We start from the raw sequence: 17,056 nt of genomic DNA, 5'->3' as shown, positions 1-17,056 counted from the left end.
ACTGTCAGTGAAAAGAACACTGCTATAGCTATGATCATAATAGAGGCATTTAACGCTTATTTTAACAAACATATCATACTGCACCTTCAAGGGTGACCTGACAGAATTGTACAAAAGACGGCATTTGATAATCCACTTAATAAACTGGGTAGTCCATGTAAATTTTCTCTCCGACCTGTTTTATTGGTAAAATACCTCCAGAGTTCCAGACAAGAGTATATACAAAAGATCAGGCAAAAGACAAAAGGACAATGACTTTATACTGCATCTGATGCAGCCAAATAACAGCAAACGCACACAATGCTCAGCACAGAGGCTGCTTCAGTAATGTCCTGCAGGTGGTGTCAGTTCATCTAATAATAATATAGAAAAGGGAATAGTTTTCTGTGTGGAAAAGTGATGAATTACTTTTCTTTTTGGGGCATTCAGTGCTTTCAGCTGAAACACCATACATAGGAGGATAAATAAACAAAAGATGAGTATGAACACAAATATTCCTCCAAAACAAAATGAAAATAAAACACAATTAAAAACTCAAATCACGTGCACTCATTTTAGCCACACTTCCGCCCAATGAAGGCATGGTCCTGTGTGATGTCCGTTCTCTTCAGACATGACTCACTTCAGTTGTTAATTTGACTGTCACCAGGTAAAAATGTTTCTTTAAAGTATGGCTTCAGCAAGCAGAAGAGTTACTCCGTTTAGCTGGTGTCATTCGTTGTGCTAGTTTAGCACAGATACCAGAAGCCTACTGTATGTTTCAAGTATTGGAACAGTGAAATAGCATACCTTATTTAAAGCTACAGCCTGTCAGATTAATACATTTTATAATCGAAAATGCCAGATTCGGAACTTGTTCGCTTGAATGGGAGACCAAACATCTACAACTCTTCCGAGACTTAACCCCCTACATGTTCTGGGGAGATATTGCGCTTAAGAGTTTCAGGCAGTACTACTTAGGCTAACCCAACACCAGTTGACAAATATTTGTAAGATGTGGATTACAACTTGTAAGTTATTACATCATGTGATATGGATTTATGCGAAGGCCAGCTTGAAAATGTATTTTATTTTCATATTCACTTTTTTATGCAAAGTGAACTGAAGGTGTTTAGACAGCCTAAAACAGGCTCAACTTTAGTATACTGCGACTGTCCCAATACCTGTAATAACTGTAGGCTTATCTTCAGTCTTCGCTATGTATTCAGTATAAACAACATACCAATTATACTGCTTAGTGAACCTCAACTGAATGCGAGCATGATAAACAACATTCATATAGCATGTATATATCTATGAACACTTACACGTTATTATTTAAAAAGAAATCTGCCGATCTGTGTGCAGTTTTAGGCATTGTCTGGCCCCAATGACATTGACAGCAACTCTACTACCTCAATATGTTAACACTGCTTGCTACTGGACAATGTATTAGCTTGTTGAATTTCTTGGAGAAATAAGATATGACGACACTTGTTCTATTGGACTGGGTATTGAAAGAAAGCTACAGACAGGATATTTCCCTGTAGCCTCATACATTGCAGTGGGGCGAGTTCATTTGGGCCAAAAACAATGAGAACGTAGTATTGAAATGTAGAACAAAAATATGTCATTTTCTTGGCACATAGATTATCCAAACTTAACCATTAGCTCTATATACTCTTTTGTACTACATATAGCAGGAATACCTGATCTGCAAGCTCACAACATGCTGTGAACGTGTAGATCTGTTATTTTTGCTTTGATACATTTGTAAAAAAAAAAAAAACAGCAAATTTAGACAGTACCTTGCAACATCAAACTAATGACTCACAGAAACTGCAGTAAATATAGCCAGTGTGTCACTGTGACACTTAACAGTCACAGTGGTCCTTAAAGTGGGGTCCGGGAACGCAGAGGGGTCCTTGAGGGAAGGGAATCCAGGGGGTCCCCAGCTAACGTGTTAACGTAGCATCACAATCACTTTAATCCCTTTAACCCCATTTCATACTCGTGCTACTGCTTAGTCTATGAAAGCTCCTGGAAATAATGTTAACAATGTGGGGAAATTTAGAACCGTTTTGCAGCTCCTCTCATATGGCGGTCCCCCCTGGCACAAAATAATTCCAGGTGGGGGTCTAGCCAAATACATACCTTTTTTTTTTGTGTGTGTGGGGGGGTCCTTGACGTGAAAATGTTTGAGAACCACTAGCGCACAAGAGCAGTGGACAGAAGTGGTCTGTTCAGGACATGGAAGGGATCGAGGACATGATTGAGTCCAGGGGTTGCCAGTGACAGTCCATCATGGCGTCATAGAACTCCTCGCTGCGCAGCATGAAGTCGCTGTTACACTGCTCCACGTCCACCTCAGGGATAGGCTCTGCATGGATTCACCAACACACACACACAATGGTTTAGGGTTAACAGCTAATAAAATAGTCAATTGATCCATATTTTGGGCACATAATTATAGGAGAAAATAATTCAAAATTAATGAAAATAGCTGATCTCACACTGCTCACAAATTGTGAGGATTTAGATCGGCTACTTTCACAATTTTGCATGACACCGTCTAAGGACAAAATCAGTGGGTTTGTCTTTTCATTACAAAACACTTGATTAATCTACAAATTAATTGATAGGAGATTAATTGATAGGATAATCACTAACAAAAATAACCGAGAGTTTCAGCCCTACATTGGTAAATCTGCTGTTCCGTAAAGCAACTTTGAGTACCTAAAGAATATTTGTGAATAAAAGAACCGTGACTGTCAGGACAGCCATTTAAGTGTCAGGTCACTTCTCTACCATGTCAAACACCATCAACTGAAGAACAGCCCCACTTCTCTACCATGTCAAAAACCATCAACTGAAGAACAACCCCACTTCTCTACCATGTCAAATACCATCAACTGAAGACCAGCCCCACTTTTCAACCATGTCAAAGACCAGCCCCACTTCTCTACCATGCCAAAGACCAGCCCCACTTCTCTACCATGTCAAAGACCAGCCCCACTTCTCTACTATGTCAAATACCATCAACTGAAGACCAGCTCCACTTCTCTACCATGTCAAATACCATCAACTGAAGACCAGCCCCACTTCTCTACCATGTCAAATGCCATCAACTGATGACCAGCGGACAGAAGATGTTTACCTTCTCCGTTATCCTCTTCTACGTCTTCAGTGTCTCCGTGGCTCTGCTGTGGAGGGACAATCAGCTTTGTTTCATTAATTAACACTACTACATTCTATCTGCTGAATTAGACATGAATCACTGTGAAAGTATAAAATGGTCAAATACATCAGTTTCTTTGTATATTTAAAGGGATTGTGACATTAAAATAAGTTTTTGTAATTCTATTTTTTTTAGGTTTTCTGAGCTCAATTGCACCCAAAAAAACTGAAATTTTAACATTCAGTAGATTTTCTGTGGCCTGGGCTTTTCGGGCTCAAACAAGTGCTGTTTTCCTGCCGTTTGTGATGTCACAGCCTGCAAATCCCATATATGTCAATGGGATTTGCCAGCAGATGTCACTGTTTTAACTGTTTTGCCCGTTTTCATTGCAGCTCCAAAGGCTTCCAAACGCCAGAGTAAACTCCAGCCCACAGAACATCCACTGAATGTTCAAAGTTCAGGTTTGGTCAGTTGAGGTCATAAAACCTAATAAAACAAATAAAAATAAATGAAAATTAATGTCATGAAACCTTTAAGCATTTAAGTCAACTCTGCCTTCATCATAATTAAAAAATTGCATGACAAAGAGAAAGAAGGCAAACGGACAAAACAATGTTATTCATATGTTCCGATGACAAAGGCTGAACTAAATGGTTACTCGCAATGATTTGTGTGACAATTAATGGTCAATTAATTAAACGATTAAAATGTGTTAATCGTTGACAGGCCTGTGCGTGAATGCCACTCACCTCTTCAGCTCCAGCCATATCAACGGGCATTGGCGGCTGCCCCATAGGGGGAGGTGGGCCCATAGCGTGGCCCGGCGGGGGGTAATAGGCCCCGTAGTTATAGTTGTAGCCGGCACTGTTATAGCTGCTGTTGTAGCCAGTGCTGTTGTAGCCGCCGTACTGGTCATAACCGCCCCACCCGGGGTAGTACCCCGCTTGGGCCGCGCCTTGGCCCTGGCTTCCATAGTAACCCGGCTGCTGCTGGTTGTAGCTGCCTCCTTGGAATCCCTGCGCCGCCTGGCCTCCGTGGTAGTTGTTCATTTTCTGGCTGGAAAAAAAAGACAAAACAAGCAAATGTATATTTAACCCGTTTAGACAGGGGTGTCATAGGGCATCTGAAGGTGGGTGGGGATGAGTGTGGGGAGGGGATGAGTGTGCACGCGCGCCCAATTTGAGAACCACTGGCCTAGATATTTTGTTATCGGATCGGTATGGACCGATCGGAAAGGAGAAAATGGTATCGCTACTACCTGCCCTAGATTTGTGTTTTAATTACACAATGGTATCGGATCGGTACTCAGTATATGCAAGTTGGTATTGTAATCGTGAAGGAGAAAATGGTATGGGTACATTTCTACTCCCAAGTAAACAGTGTCCTACCTCTTTGCCACAGCGATACTGAGTCGCAGCGGCTTGCCCCCCAGCACGGTCCCCTGGCAATCCTCGATGGACTTCTTCTGCTCGCTCTCCTCCCCGAACTTAACAAAGCCATAGCCTCTGCACGATGACAAGTTAGTTAACACCAGCTCTCTCTGCCAACACACTCTCTCCATAACTCAGCATGAAAATAGCCAGTTATAATGAGGAAAAAAAAGGAATATAATGGGTATTATTATGGTATAGAACTGAAACTTGTTGTTTTACTTTTTAATATGAGGTAGCATCACTCGAATTGTGAGTTGCTCTTGCTTAGCCTATATGGGGAAAACAATAGTTTAAGCATAAGACGGGAAGAAAACAATTATTTAGTGGTTTGCGGAGTACAGATGTACAGCAGAACTACTGGGAGGTGGACGCCCATAGCACTGCTAACCCAGAGTCACACAAGTACACATATCTTTACACAATAAGAAAAAAACAAGCCTCTACTGGAGGTAGAAACGATATTGAAATAATGGTTTATATTACTTGAAATTCATAATGCACAACACACGCCAGAAACAGCAAATCAGACACTTTTAAGTCATATATGCTTGTTTTAAGTGCTGTGCGAGTTGTCCTACCTGGAGTTGCCGAACTGGTCGGTGACTACTTTGGCTCCTTTACAAGAAGGGAACTTCTTAAAGACTTGGTGCAGCTGGTAGTCGTCCACTTCAGCGGCTAGGTCGCCCACAAACACTGAATACTCTGGCCTAAGAACCAGGTGACAAGATAACGCTTTGATTATTTACATTTTAGACATTGCATTCATTTAGTCATTTCGTTTTTATTATCACTTACTAGTGCAAGTCACAAGCATTGGGTAGTACAAAAAACATTTATAATACTTGGATCAAACAAAGCTTGAACTTGAATATTTTTGCACAATGACGATCTTCACGGTCCCAACCAAAGTGTAAAATAACAAGACTTCCAAAGGCATGACACGGCACAGTATAAAAATGACATCCACTGACCATGGCCTGAGCACGTTCTCTCCACTATATCTTATGCACATTCAGTATGCATTGTCAATTTAGAGTACTATTTAATTAGGGATGCTTAGATCGGATCAGCTTCAGCAGTACTATCCAGCAGATCCAGCATGTAGTATCAGGCAGAGGCCATGTGATCATGACGGTGTATGTCAGTGTTTGCTAGTAGTGTCTTGAAAAATCTTGATCGCTGCATCCCTACTCAAAAAAATCCTAATCAGGAACAGCGCTGACTAGAAACCCATACGCAATGCATGTGTTTTGTACCTGTAACAAAATAGAAATAATGAACAGGAATTAAAATCATGACTCACCCTGCATCTGGACGTTTTCCATAGGTGGCATAGTTTAGCTTAAACTTCCGGGGCTGCACCAGGTGAGAGAAGAAAAAAAAAACACAAACACTAAGCCAACTTCATAACCTCAAAGACGTGTAGTATAGCACTGATATTGCTGGGAAATAAAAAAGGGTAGTTATTATGGTTGTTGTTATTTAGGTTTACATACCTCCACCACCCAGACCAGCCTTTGGCCCATTCCTCAGTTAGTTCACTTCCTACCACCAGCTTCAAACAAAGTACATTTCATATACAAGCAGCCTCACGGCCACCTTCAGCAGCGAGTATAGGTGGGTAGACAGAGGAGCCAGTAGCTTAGCCTTGGATGGCTGTCAGGGGCCAATAGCACGGTTTCAGCGACAGTAGCGGGCAGACAAAAACTCTCCATTTCTTTTGACACCATTAGTGTCGTCTCCAGTTGACATGAAGATCTTTCTTATTTTAAACACCATCGTGAAACCCACAAAAGACTGGATGTTACAACAATGCCAGCCAATGGAGACTGAGCTCTCGCTGGATTCCATAGCTGCTGACTGCAGCCATTCTGAAGTGGTACCTTTTGTGTCACTTCAAGTTATGTAATTCTATTTAGCTTTGAATTGAATTATTGACAATTCTGAGAAACATCAACGTGAATAAACACGCCAACAGCTTGTTTCCATTGTGGTCCACTGAACACCAGCTCAAGTTTGGGAAGCAAAATGGTGCAGGCAAAAGCTATCTGTCAACAGAGAATTTAGACACTTGCCAAAGTGACAGGGATGTTTTCAAAATAATTTGCATGTGGTCTTTGAATTAGGGGTGTGCGATATGACAATATCAAATCATGAATAGGCCTATCTCACAGAATTTCCCCGCCCCCTTAATACGCCCCCTTTCGGGGCTAGTGGTGATAGCGTGACGTCACTCCATAGACGCTACATGTTAACAGAGGTAATTTAAGAAGTCTACAACTTTTGTTTTCTCAAGGTAAGGTTTGTTCTATCGGTTCGAGCTGATTTACCATCTTGTTTGCTTCATAATAATATTGGTCTGTCACATTTTTACATTAGGAAATGTACTTAGATTCTCCAGAGAAAAAAACGTGTAAATGCTAATGTTAAATGACACCACTATCTACCGGAAGGGGGCGTGGAAAGGGGGCTGTGAGATAGGCCTATTGAAATGTCCAGTTTTCCTTTTCTATCGTGATAACAGAATGTGCACTCATTCATTATTGTTTGAAGTTCTATACGAGTTGATTTGGTGGCATAGCGAATGACAACACAGACAAGTTGGTCAGTAAAAACTAATTTAATTTGTATTATGGAACGGGTTTATATTTTCTGGTTTGGATTTTGAAATGTTAACTATTCAGAGTGTGCAAATGGAATGAGATTGACCTATAAGGGTCCATTTGATTCCTGATAATCATTTAGATGGGGAACCCCATAGAGTTGTTATTTTTATTTGTTACCTTGGAGGCCTGCATTTTATTTTATTTTTCCCAGGGAAGAAAGTTTGGTTGTACTTACTTGTTCAGTAACTTGCAAAGTTGTCTAGAAATAAAAAATAAATAAAATATAAAACATGAAAAAAGAACCACGAACGTGGATCCTGTCTAGGAAAAGAAATCATGATATGATATTTTTGCCACATCGCCCACCCCTACTTGGAAGTTTGAACCCACACCAGAGCAGGCAGAGTGTGCTGCTACACTGATATTTTGAGAGCCCGCTACTGGAGCACACTATCACACTACAGAGTACAGAGGGAAGGCCAACACTAGTGGTGCTCCGCTATCCTCAGTCAAATCGACCTACACAGATAATAACACATGAATACCAGTGGATAAAGACTGCAAAAATGGAATACAAGTGTTTAATCGTCTCCAATTCATTATTTGTGCACAAGAAAATAATTCAATGTTGTGGTGATTCAATTCAATGACCGTTATCAAAAAGCAATATGAGAGTCGACATGTGTGGCATCATCAGAGAACGTACCGGATTCGATCCAGGGACCAGTTTGCCGTTGAGCCGGTGGACACAGCGGTCGACACTTGCTTCATCGGCCAGCTCCACGAAGCAGTAGCCTGCTGACCCACTACAGGACACACACGGAGAGCAGCTGTTATGGATGCTACATACACACACACACAGGTTGTATGCAGTGTTGCCAGGTCTACTTATTTATTATGAGCCACTCTGGGCTATTTTCTATGTAAAGTTGTTTGTAAATATTGGTAGTTGGTAGCTTGCTTCTTAAACCAGTGCAGTCGCAAACATTTTCATGTCAAGGCACCCCAAATTAGTACGCATTTGTCCGCACCAGATTAAAAAAACATTTAAAAATAGTTACTTTTCCAAATAAAATACAAATAGCAGGTCTTACAAGCACACACGACGCGTTGCATCGTGACGATGTGAGCTTGTAGATCGGCTATTTTCAAACAGCCAATGCACACAGGTTTAAAGTGCTCATGTGGCATAGTTCTTTTTGGGCTTGTTTTCATAGACCTCCTGATTGCTTATTTTCTCTTGCGAAATCCAGCAACACTGGCTATATGAACAGAGAACTGCGCTCTGTAGAAGTCTATGCACACAGCAGGATAGTGTCCATGTTTGCCTACCCTGTCCTGTGCGTGATGATCTTCACTCCATACGCAGTTTCTCCCATGGTGCTGAAGGCTGCCTTGATGAAGTTCTCGTCCATATATGGGTCCAGCTACACACACACACACACACACACACACACACACACACACACACACACAGTGTCACACCATTTTGATAGGATTTATAAGTCCATCTAAAAACCGACATGCATTGTATTCTAATGTCATTATTTACTGATGAATTTAGTACAATGGACCACAATGGAGACAAGCCGCCCCCATGTTTTTGTGTGATAACCTTTTAGCATACCCTTCAACTGTACTACCTACTGTACTGTTAAAACTTGTTAATACAAGTATGCGATCAATGAAAAAAAATGAATTGTGCTTTCTTTTTATCCATCCATGGCTACACATCGAATTAAAAATAATTTCTTACTGTACTTCAACTAGCCCACTACTGATTGGTTTACACTGCAGTACCATTGCTAGCTAATACGATATAGCCTAGGATCAAGACTATCATATGTATTTTTATTTTTTAATCGATTCTGGCATTTACATACAGGTAGGGCCTATATGAAAGTAATAATAAGTAAAAGTCAAGACTCAATAACAGTTACACTTTCGGCGTATATCACCACACTACGGGACTGGTTGTGTGTTTGTTGACCACCAGGACACCATATGGATAGTCAAACAACAGATACCTGGCTACCAACTTTACGTTAGCAAGCTGGCTAACTTTGCATTAGCAACCCGTCTGCGTTGTGTACGTTTAGGCCACATTGTCCAATTACTGTCACATCGTTCTGTTCAATTATACATACTACGCACCGCACATCCATCGGTTATTGATTAGTGTTACGTACATCAGTTTATTGTAGTTACAAAGTTACACACGTTACTACTACATTGTAGCAGGCCGAGTTGGCCGACCGACCCTCATGCCTTATACGGAAACACGGCAGGCTTCAGGCTTGAAAGAGACTAAACGAAAACAAACAGATAGCCTACTTACATCTCCCATCCACAGACTGGTCTGCCTGTTAAACATCGTGAAGGTCTGTCGGTGATCAAAGTAAAAACTGAGAAAAGGGCCAAACGCGACACGTTACTTTTCCAGTACGTTCAGTCGTTCATGTACGTCTGTCTTCTTCTTCGACACCGGCGAAAACCAACGGGAGGCAATGTTGCCACTTGCCAGATTGTGTGAGAGACATAAGCAACCAGGTCCATGAAAACCAGCGCAACAGCGCGCGGTCACGTGTTTCATGTACTCGCGCGAGCCCATAGACTCCAATGCATTCCGTGATGAAACATACATTACTGTACACTTTTAGAAACAAGCCCAAAAAAACGAAACCTGCAAGTTCCGCAACTACACATACACGCTACTTTACAGAAAAACAAGCCCAAAGTCGCTCATAATAAGCGGACATGGCAATACTGATGTCTCGGCCTTCTTCTGCTTTACTGCCCCCCGTTGGTTGATAATGTCACTATAAAAGCAGGCAAGTACAAGATAAGCAGAGGGACGTTTTTGTTAAGTTGTTTTCTAGTCCAGGTTAAAATGACAGCAAATTAAAACATGGCAGCTATTGTGCAAGCATTATAGACATTATTGACTCCTTGGCTTATATGTTATTGTCTCCACCAGGCCGAAAGCATGGGGAGAGAGAGAGAGTATGTTTTGCACTCCGTCCGTCCGTCCGTGTGTGTGTGTCCGTCCGTCCGTCCGTCCGTCTGTGAACAGCTAATCTCCGGCACCATTAACCCGGTCGATGCCAAATTTTGCACACACACTCCCTGGATGCCAACGATGAACCTCTGCCTCAATTTCCAGAACGGCCTGTTATAGTGCCAACAGGAGGCCGCTTTGTGCAAAACAGGTTTTTGGACGGTACACCTACAGATTTTGTCCAAACATCACGCAAATTGGTACACAGTCTCTCTAGAGCCATTCAATGAAACGTGTCTTTCAGATTTCTCAGACTCCATCCTGATTGGCTAAGATTGGCTTCCAAAGTTCGCAGGAGTGCTCAGTTTCAAACAAAATGCTGCAAATCATGAACACATCGTGTGATTTCCGTGAAATTGTGCACGCACATTCCCACTAGGCCGAGAAAGAAATGCCACATGAACATTTTCAATTCAGCCTCATGGTGGCGCTATAACTGGCCAAAAAGTGTTTTTACCTCTAACTGCACGGATCTGTGGATAACTTTGTATGCCAACTCCCTAGAGGCCAAGGAAAAACCTTTGCCTGTTATTTTTCACATCTGCTCTTTATAGCGCCACCAGGAGGCCGACATATGTAAAACACATTTTCTAATATTACTCCTTCAGATTTTATCCAAATTTCACGCAAATCGGTACACATGCTCTCCATAGTCATGTGATCAAGACGGGTTTGTTTGATTTCTCATAATCCACCCTCATTGGCTACAATTGGCTTCTAAACTTTTCAGGAGTAGCCCGCTTTGTACCCGTTTTGTACAAATCTCCACAACCACTCAACGCAGTATCCGATTGTGATGAAACTGTGCATGCATATTCCCACTTGGCTTTGGAAGAAATGCCACTTGACAGTTTTCAAATCAGCCTCATGGTGGCGCTACAACAGGTCAAGCCACGTCACACACACACACACACACACACACACACACACACACACACACACACACACACACACACACACACACACACACACACACACACACACACACACACACACACACACACACACACACACACACACACACACACACACACACACTTATATTGCTCCTAAACATTTTGCCAAACATCACACGCACACTCCTATCCTCCTGGTGGAGACCTGTGCCCAGAAGGGCACTTTTTCTAGTTCAGACTGCCATGTGGTGTGGTGGGGGGTAGTGTAGTGGCCATTTGTCAACAATAATAAAACTCAAAAGGCCACTGAGGCACCAGGTATAGTGGATCTTACGCAGGGATAAATGAGTCGGGATAAAACAGCTCTTGCAGGTTGGTGATATTTTATTCCATTTCCTTCACAGACAAATATGGCAAACATGATGGAAATAACTGCTTTGCTAGTTTGCTTTGACCCTGTCACCCTGGTAAAAACTTGTGCACCTTCCCAGTGCCAAACTGAAATCTGAATGACTGCCTGTCTGATGACAGTTAAATAAATTCACCTGTGCACACCCAATTGCCCAATACCTTCAAAATAAAAGCCTTTAACTGGAACACAAATAAACTGAAATAATAATGCATACAATAATTCTACCAAACAAATCCAACAAATAAATGTGAAATACAAAATAGTGAATAGCTCCAACATTCCGGCCCCTAATTGGGAAAAGTGTACACGTCACAATTACACTAATTTCATAAAGGAGCTATTCAACTTCTCCATCTTGTACTCTGTGGCCACTGAAAGAGACAGACAGAAAGACAGCATAGAAAGAAAAAATAAATAAATAATTGTCCATGGCTCTACACTGTGGCCTCCAACATCAGAGGGATCTTTGCTGCAGGTCTATTTAGGATGTGTGCACACAGTGGAGTGTCTTTTAGAGTATTCCTTAAACTTCACTTTCCTCTTCTGGCCTTGGGGATGCTGTACAGGTTCTATGAAGGGCGCATCAATGCACATGTCTTCCAGATGTTCCACAGAAACCCTACTATTTGTGACAACAGAGCAGCCAGTCTTCACTGCGTTGTCTCCACTACAAAGAGGTACATTAATTACCCAGCCGACTCTTGTTCGGACTGCATAGGGTCCTTGACCTTGACTGTTGATCAGCTCCACAGGTTCAATCACTTTTGCTGCATTTGATCCAATGAGCAAATCAACATCTGCATCCACGTCATGAAGTTTTATTTTCCCCAAGTAGGACCATTTTTCAACATCCTCTTGCCGTGGAATGTTCACCCTCGACACTGGCATAGTCTGTTGAGTTAAAACATTAGGCAGTTCAATGAAATCATTTGTGTCCATGCCAGACACTTTCAAGTCAGACAATATGGTGGTGCTCACAATCTTCTTTTGACCCATTGTCTGTAATAAAATGCTGGCTGGCCTGCCACTTAGGCCGAGTTTCTCTGCCAGGTGAACAGTGCAAAAGGTACTGGAACTCCCAGGATCTAAAAAAGCATGTGTGTGCACAACTTTGTTATTCGTCTGACTTTTCACCTGAACTGCTACAATGGAGAAAACCGAACTGTCCTCATCACCGGCCCCAATGTGACCACATGTCTCAGGCTGTTCAGGTGTTACACTCAGTGGAGGGCTCACAGTTTCATTGAAGGATGTACCTATACCCTTCTGCTCAATGTGCAGGACAGAGGGATGCTTCTGGTGACACACGCTGCAATCCAAACGACTCCAACATGTGGAGCTTGTGTGCCCAACTTTTAAGCAACCAAAACAAATTCCATTTTCCTTTATGAAACATATCTTGTCCCGATGCATCTTTGACTTAAACTGTGAGCATGTATTCAATGAATGAGTCTTTTGCTGGCAAAATAAACAACATTTGAGGTTGCTTTCAACAGAAGGGAACCTTTTATTCATGCAAATATTTGCTTCCTTCACTGTTGTGACACTAGTGGCAAAAGTGCTTTCCCGTTTCCTTTGTCTTGGGTCACTGACAGTGGAGGTTTTACTACATCTGGTAGGTTGCAAATCTTGGATATTTCCAAAAATTGGATCAGAGGCTATTTTGACTTCTCTCTCAACAAAGTTCACAAGGTCACTGAACACTGCTCTGCAACCTCTTTTCTCCTGCCAATCACATGCAACCTCTCTCCATTTTTCTCTTAACTTGTAAGGAAGTTTCATCACAATGTTTCTGAGATTGAATGGTGTGTCTAACTCCATGCGCATGATTTGATATGTTAAATGACAGCATTCTCGGAGGAAAAGAGAATATGATTGCAGAGCTTTGACATCCTCTGCTTTAATGAGAGGCCAGTTGTGAATTTGGTCCATGTATGCACAAGTAATTTTGTACTCATTGCCAAAATGTTCATCAAGAAGGGATTTGGCCATTTGGTATCCTTGTGCAGGTGGTAGCTGCTGACAACTCTTTACCAATTCTTTTGGCTCGCCTGTGGTGTACTGCTCCAAATAATGCAGTCGATCACTGGAGTTGTCAGTTTTTGCCTCGACACAACTTTCAAAGGCTCTAATAAAGGAATGAAATTCAAGAGGGTCACCCTCAAACACAGTTATCTCTCTCCTTGGCAGAGAGGATGCTAAAGTTTTCTGAACCAACAATGCAGTGATTTCATTCTGCCTTTGCATGATGTTCACAATATTATTCTCAGTGCTATTGTTGCATGACATATTCAGAGAGGAATCACCTCCAGTCTGTAGAACCACTTGCGTTTGTGCTCCAGCTGTTGCTGGTCTGAGGTCAGTCTGTGTTACAGTCACCTGTTTAGGTCTGACGGTCTGTGACGTTTCTTTAGGCCTGGCAGACACAGACAGGGCCTCAGGTGTAGATTCACTCAACTTGTTGTTTTTGTCATTTCCCTGTAGGACAAATTGACCAGTTTGAGGATTAAGTTGGCTTATCCTCTGAGCCTGGCCCTGGTTCCTTTCCAGATATGAGTTCATTCCATCCACTCTTTTGGATCCACATCTTGAATTGAGTTCCAGAACATTGATTTTAGCATTGGTTGCAGCTAGCTCAGTCTCTAGAGCAAACTGTTCCTTCTCCTTTCTTAATTCCTCCTCCTCTCCTTTCTTAATTCCTCCTCCTTTGCTTCCAACTGGTGTTTCCTTTTTAACGCATGAATGCGCTCTATGAGTGCTGCTTTATCAGCCTCTGCCTTTATCCTTGCATATGAGGTGGATGAAGCACAAGAGTGTGTTCTGGTTTGATTCTCCTTTGGACATGAAATGTTTGAAACACTGTCCTCTGGCCTGATATCATCAGAAACCACACTTCGAGCCTCATTCTGAGTCTCAACATTGTCTTTTAAATGTATCTGTGACATTGTGTCTTTTTCTCAACACGCTATATTGTCTGGTTTACTGTAGTCTAAACTTCACACAACCTTTAAGATCGGATATTTATGAATGAATGTCTCTGTAATTGCACAATCAAACATGCATCAAAATCCAACTCCCAATCTGCTCTGCGGTAGTGAAACAACAAACTCAGCCACTCCAATAGTTAAGCCTTTTTCCAATAAAGCCGACTGAGCATATATTATTTTCACATACCAATGTTTCTGGGTAGTTGTGCGACAATGTCCATTAAGTCGCTGCTCCTCCATTCTCTGACGTGTCTTTAAAATCCAGTGAGCAAAACAACAATAGTAAAAGCAGTGCAGGTGCGTCCATGTCCCATTCACAAGTCCTTGATGAGGCTAATTATCCACTTGATGCATAGCATGTGCAAGTCCCAAAAATCCAGTGCAAAATCCAAACAATAAAATGTCCACTTCAATAAGGGCAAGTTTTTACTTTATGTAGTGGCCATTTGTCAACAATAATAAAACTCAAAAGGCCACTGAGGCACCAGGTATAGTGGATCTTACGCAGGGATAAATGAGTCGGGATAAAACAGCTCTTGCAGGTTGGTGATATTTTATTCCATTTCCTTCACAGACAAATATGGCAAACATGATGGAAATAACTGCTTTGCTAGTTTGCTTTGACCCTGTCACCCTGGTAAAAACTTGTGCACCTTCCCAGTGCCAAACTGAAATCTGAATGACTGCCTGTCTGATGACAGTTAAATAAATTCACCTGTGCACACCCAATTGCCCAATACCTTCAAAATAAAAGCCTTTAACTGGAACACAAATAAACTGAAATAATAATGCATACAATAATTCTACCAAACAAATCCAACAAATAAATGTGAAATACAAAATAGTGAATAGCTCCAACAGGTAGTATAGCTTCTCTTGAGGTATGATGATGATAGTAGCCCTAGAATGGACAACCGACACTGGGCACTGCACTCCCTGTGGGGGTGTGGAACATGTGTGTTGAATTTGAAGTCGGTAGGTGAAAGCTTCTCGAGTTATGTGGATAACATATGTACGTACAGAGACTAGCTACTAGAGTGGTGCCCGTTGTAGCCTCTACAGTGGTGCCCGTTGGCACTGGCCTACTTGGAATGATGCAAGTTGGAGGACCTCTCTATAGGGAGACGCCCGAGAGGCATCCCAACCAGATGCCAGAACCACCTAAGCAGGCTCCTTTCCAGGCAAAGAAGCTCTACTCTGAGTCTAGCCGCTATTTGCAAGTCTAGATTTTTTTTATAATGGGACAAATCTAGATTTGCAATACCCTCCATTGACTCCCTACTCATCCAATTTGTGTTTGCGATCTGCTTGTATTAAACAACATTAAACTCACCAATTTGCAGCATGCAGCTCTAGGCCAAGCTTGAATGATCCTCTTTCAATCTGCCCGAGCTTTCGTTTCATAAAAATCCAGCGTAGACAAGACATGTTATGAGTAGCCTCGATACCCAGGCTTTCATTTCGTCTGTGCGAAAAATGAAATGTTATGAGCTACTTTCTGTCAAGAAATTCTGTGCATATGATTCTTTTTCTAAGTGTTGCAGTTTGGAAGCACTTTTAACGGGTCGCGCTGCTACCTCCTGCATTATGTGCAAATTCAAAACAGGTGGTACGAAGGGCCATTCAGTGACTTACGACGAGTGCTTCCAAACTCCAGCACTTAGAAAAATAATCACCATTTAGTGTCACACATTTTAGTGTCTGTAGCATAAATACAGGGGAATCATTTCTCTTCAAATAATAAAGTGGGTGGCTCTTAAAAGAGCCGTTTCTTGTGTAAAAAAATAAGTATGCATCACTTGTTTTCATTTTTGATCCATTCAAATTCACAACATATGAATGTGGTCTGGTCAGACTTCCAATGTTTGAACACTTGTGTTGATTGTGGACTGGACTAGAACTAAATTGTGCCTCGCACTTGAATATTAGACAATCAGTGGGCTGGGCACTGTGATCCATTCCATGCAACGTGACACTAAATGTAAAGGATCATTACGACTACATACAAAATAATGTTGTATAATTATGCCTACTTACAAGACAAAGACAGTCAATATTAATAACCTGAGGCTTCTTATTTATGAGCGGCGCAGTGCTTGGGTCATGCCATTTTCTCTCAGTGCAAGAGAGATAGAAAATATAGCAAAAAGGGCAAACTGCTGCATTTTACCTCATTGGTAACCTCCTTCTTTGGGAGGAGCAGTTCACCCACTAGCACTGATTGGTGGGGAGCTCATACACACTCATCCGTTTCTATGATTGGTGGGGCGCACAGCCGCACACATACTTTACTAAAGCTGGAGATATAAAACGCCTCGCCTCCAACAAATTTCATCGACGTATTATACTCTAGAAATAAAATAAACCTACAAAATGAGTGGACGAACCAAAGCATGGTGCCATTTGTTCGCGCGTTCTGGCGCCTAGATGTTTCTTCTGAATGGTTTGTTTTGATGACATGTATGATGACACTTTGATGTATTTATATGACGACAAGGCAGCCTGTT

The 17,056-nt window shown here is 41.8% G+C and overlaps 1 protein-coding gene and 1 long non-coding RNA gene across 3 annotated transcripts; both read right to left on the bottom strand.

Moving 5' to 3' along the window:
* Window positions 1-160: 160 nt before the first annotated feature.
* trnau1apb (tRNA selenocysteine 1 associated protein 1b) lies at window positions 161-9,731 on the bottom strand. 2 transcript variants are annotated; one of them, XR_013791308.1, is made up of 10 exons: window positions 9,535-9,731; window positions 8,529-8,623; window positions 7,903-8,002; window positions 5,894-5,946; window positions 5,169-5,297; window positions 4,546-4,662; window positions 3,907-4,213; window positions 3,137-3,182; window positions 1,846-2,359; window positions 161-1,801 (listed from the first exon to the last, which is right to left on the bottom strand). XR_013791308.1 is itself a non-coding variant. In XM_079516909.1 (9 exons), exons 1-9 carry the CDS (start codon window positions 9,568-9,570, stop codon window positions 2,223-2,225), a joined length of 1,020 nt encoding a protein of 339 aa, XP_079373035.1. In that variant the 5' UTR covers window positions 9,571-9,731; the 3' UTR covers window positions 161-2,222. The 2 variants fall into 2 exon arrangements, 1 of the variants encoding a protein (XP_079373035.1); XM_079516909.1 differs by having other exon boundaries at window positions 161-2,359.
* A 1,848-nt stretch (window positions 9,732-11,579) lies between these two features.
* On the bottom strand, window positions 11,580-16,663 carry LOC306925868. Its single transcript, XR_013790312.1, has 3 exons — window positions 16,587-16,663; window positions 15,883-16,014; window positions 11,580-12,453 (listed from the first exon to the last, which is right to left on the bottom strand). It is a non-coding gene; the product is annotated as an uncharacterized lncRNA (long non-coding RNA).
* Window positions 16,664-17,056: the final 393 nt, after the last annotated feature.

Source organism: Electrona antarctica (assembly GCF_951216825.1).
Source record: "Electrona antarctica genome assembly, chromosome: 1".
Lineage (NCBI taxonomy): Eukaryota > Metazoa > Chordata > Actinopteri > Myctophiformes > Myctophidae > Electrona > Electrona antarctica.
This window is presented reverse-complemented; position numbering and strand designations above follow the sequence as displayed.

Excerpts from the sequence above, each read along its gene's own strand:
- trnau1apb (XM_079516909.1), bottom strand. The coding sequence starts at position 9,570 with ATGTTTAACAGGCAGACCAGTCTGTGGATGGGAGAT. Across the intron at positions 4,663-5,168 it reads GACCAGTTCGGCAACTCCAG|AGGCTATGGCTTTGTTAAGT; the intron begins GTAGGACAACTC and ends GTCATCGTGCAG. Across the intron at positions 2,360-3,136 it reads AGAAGAGGATAACGGAGAAG|AGCCTATCCCTGAGGTGGAC; the intron begins GTAAACATCTTC and ends GAATCCATGCAG.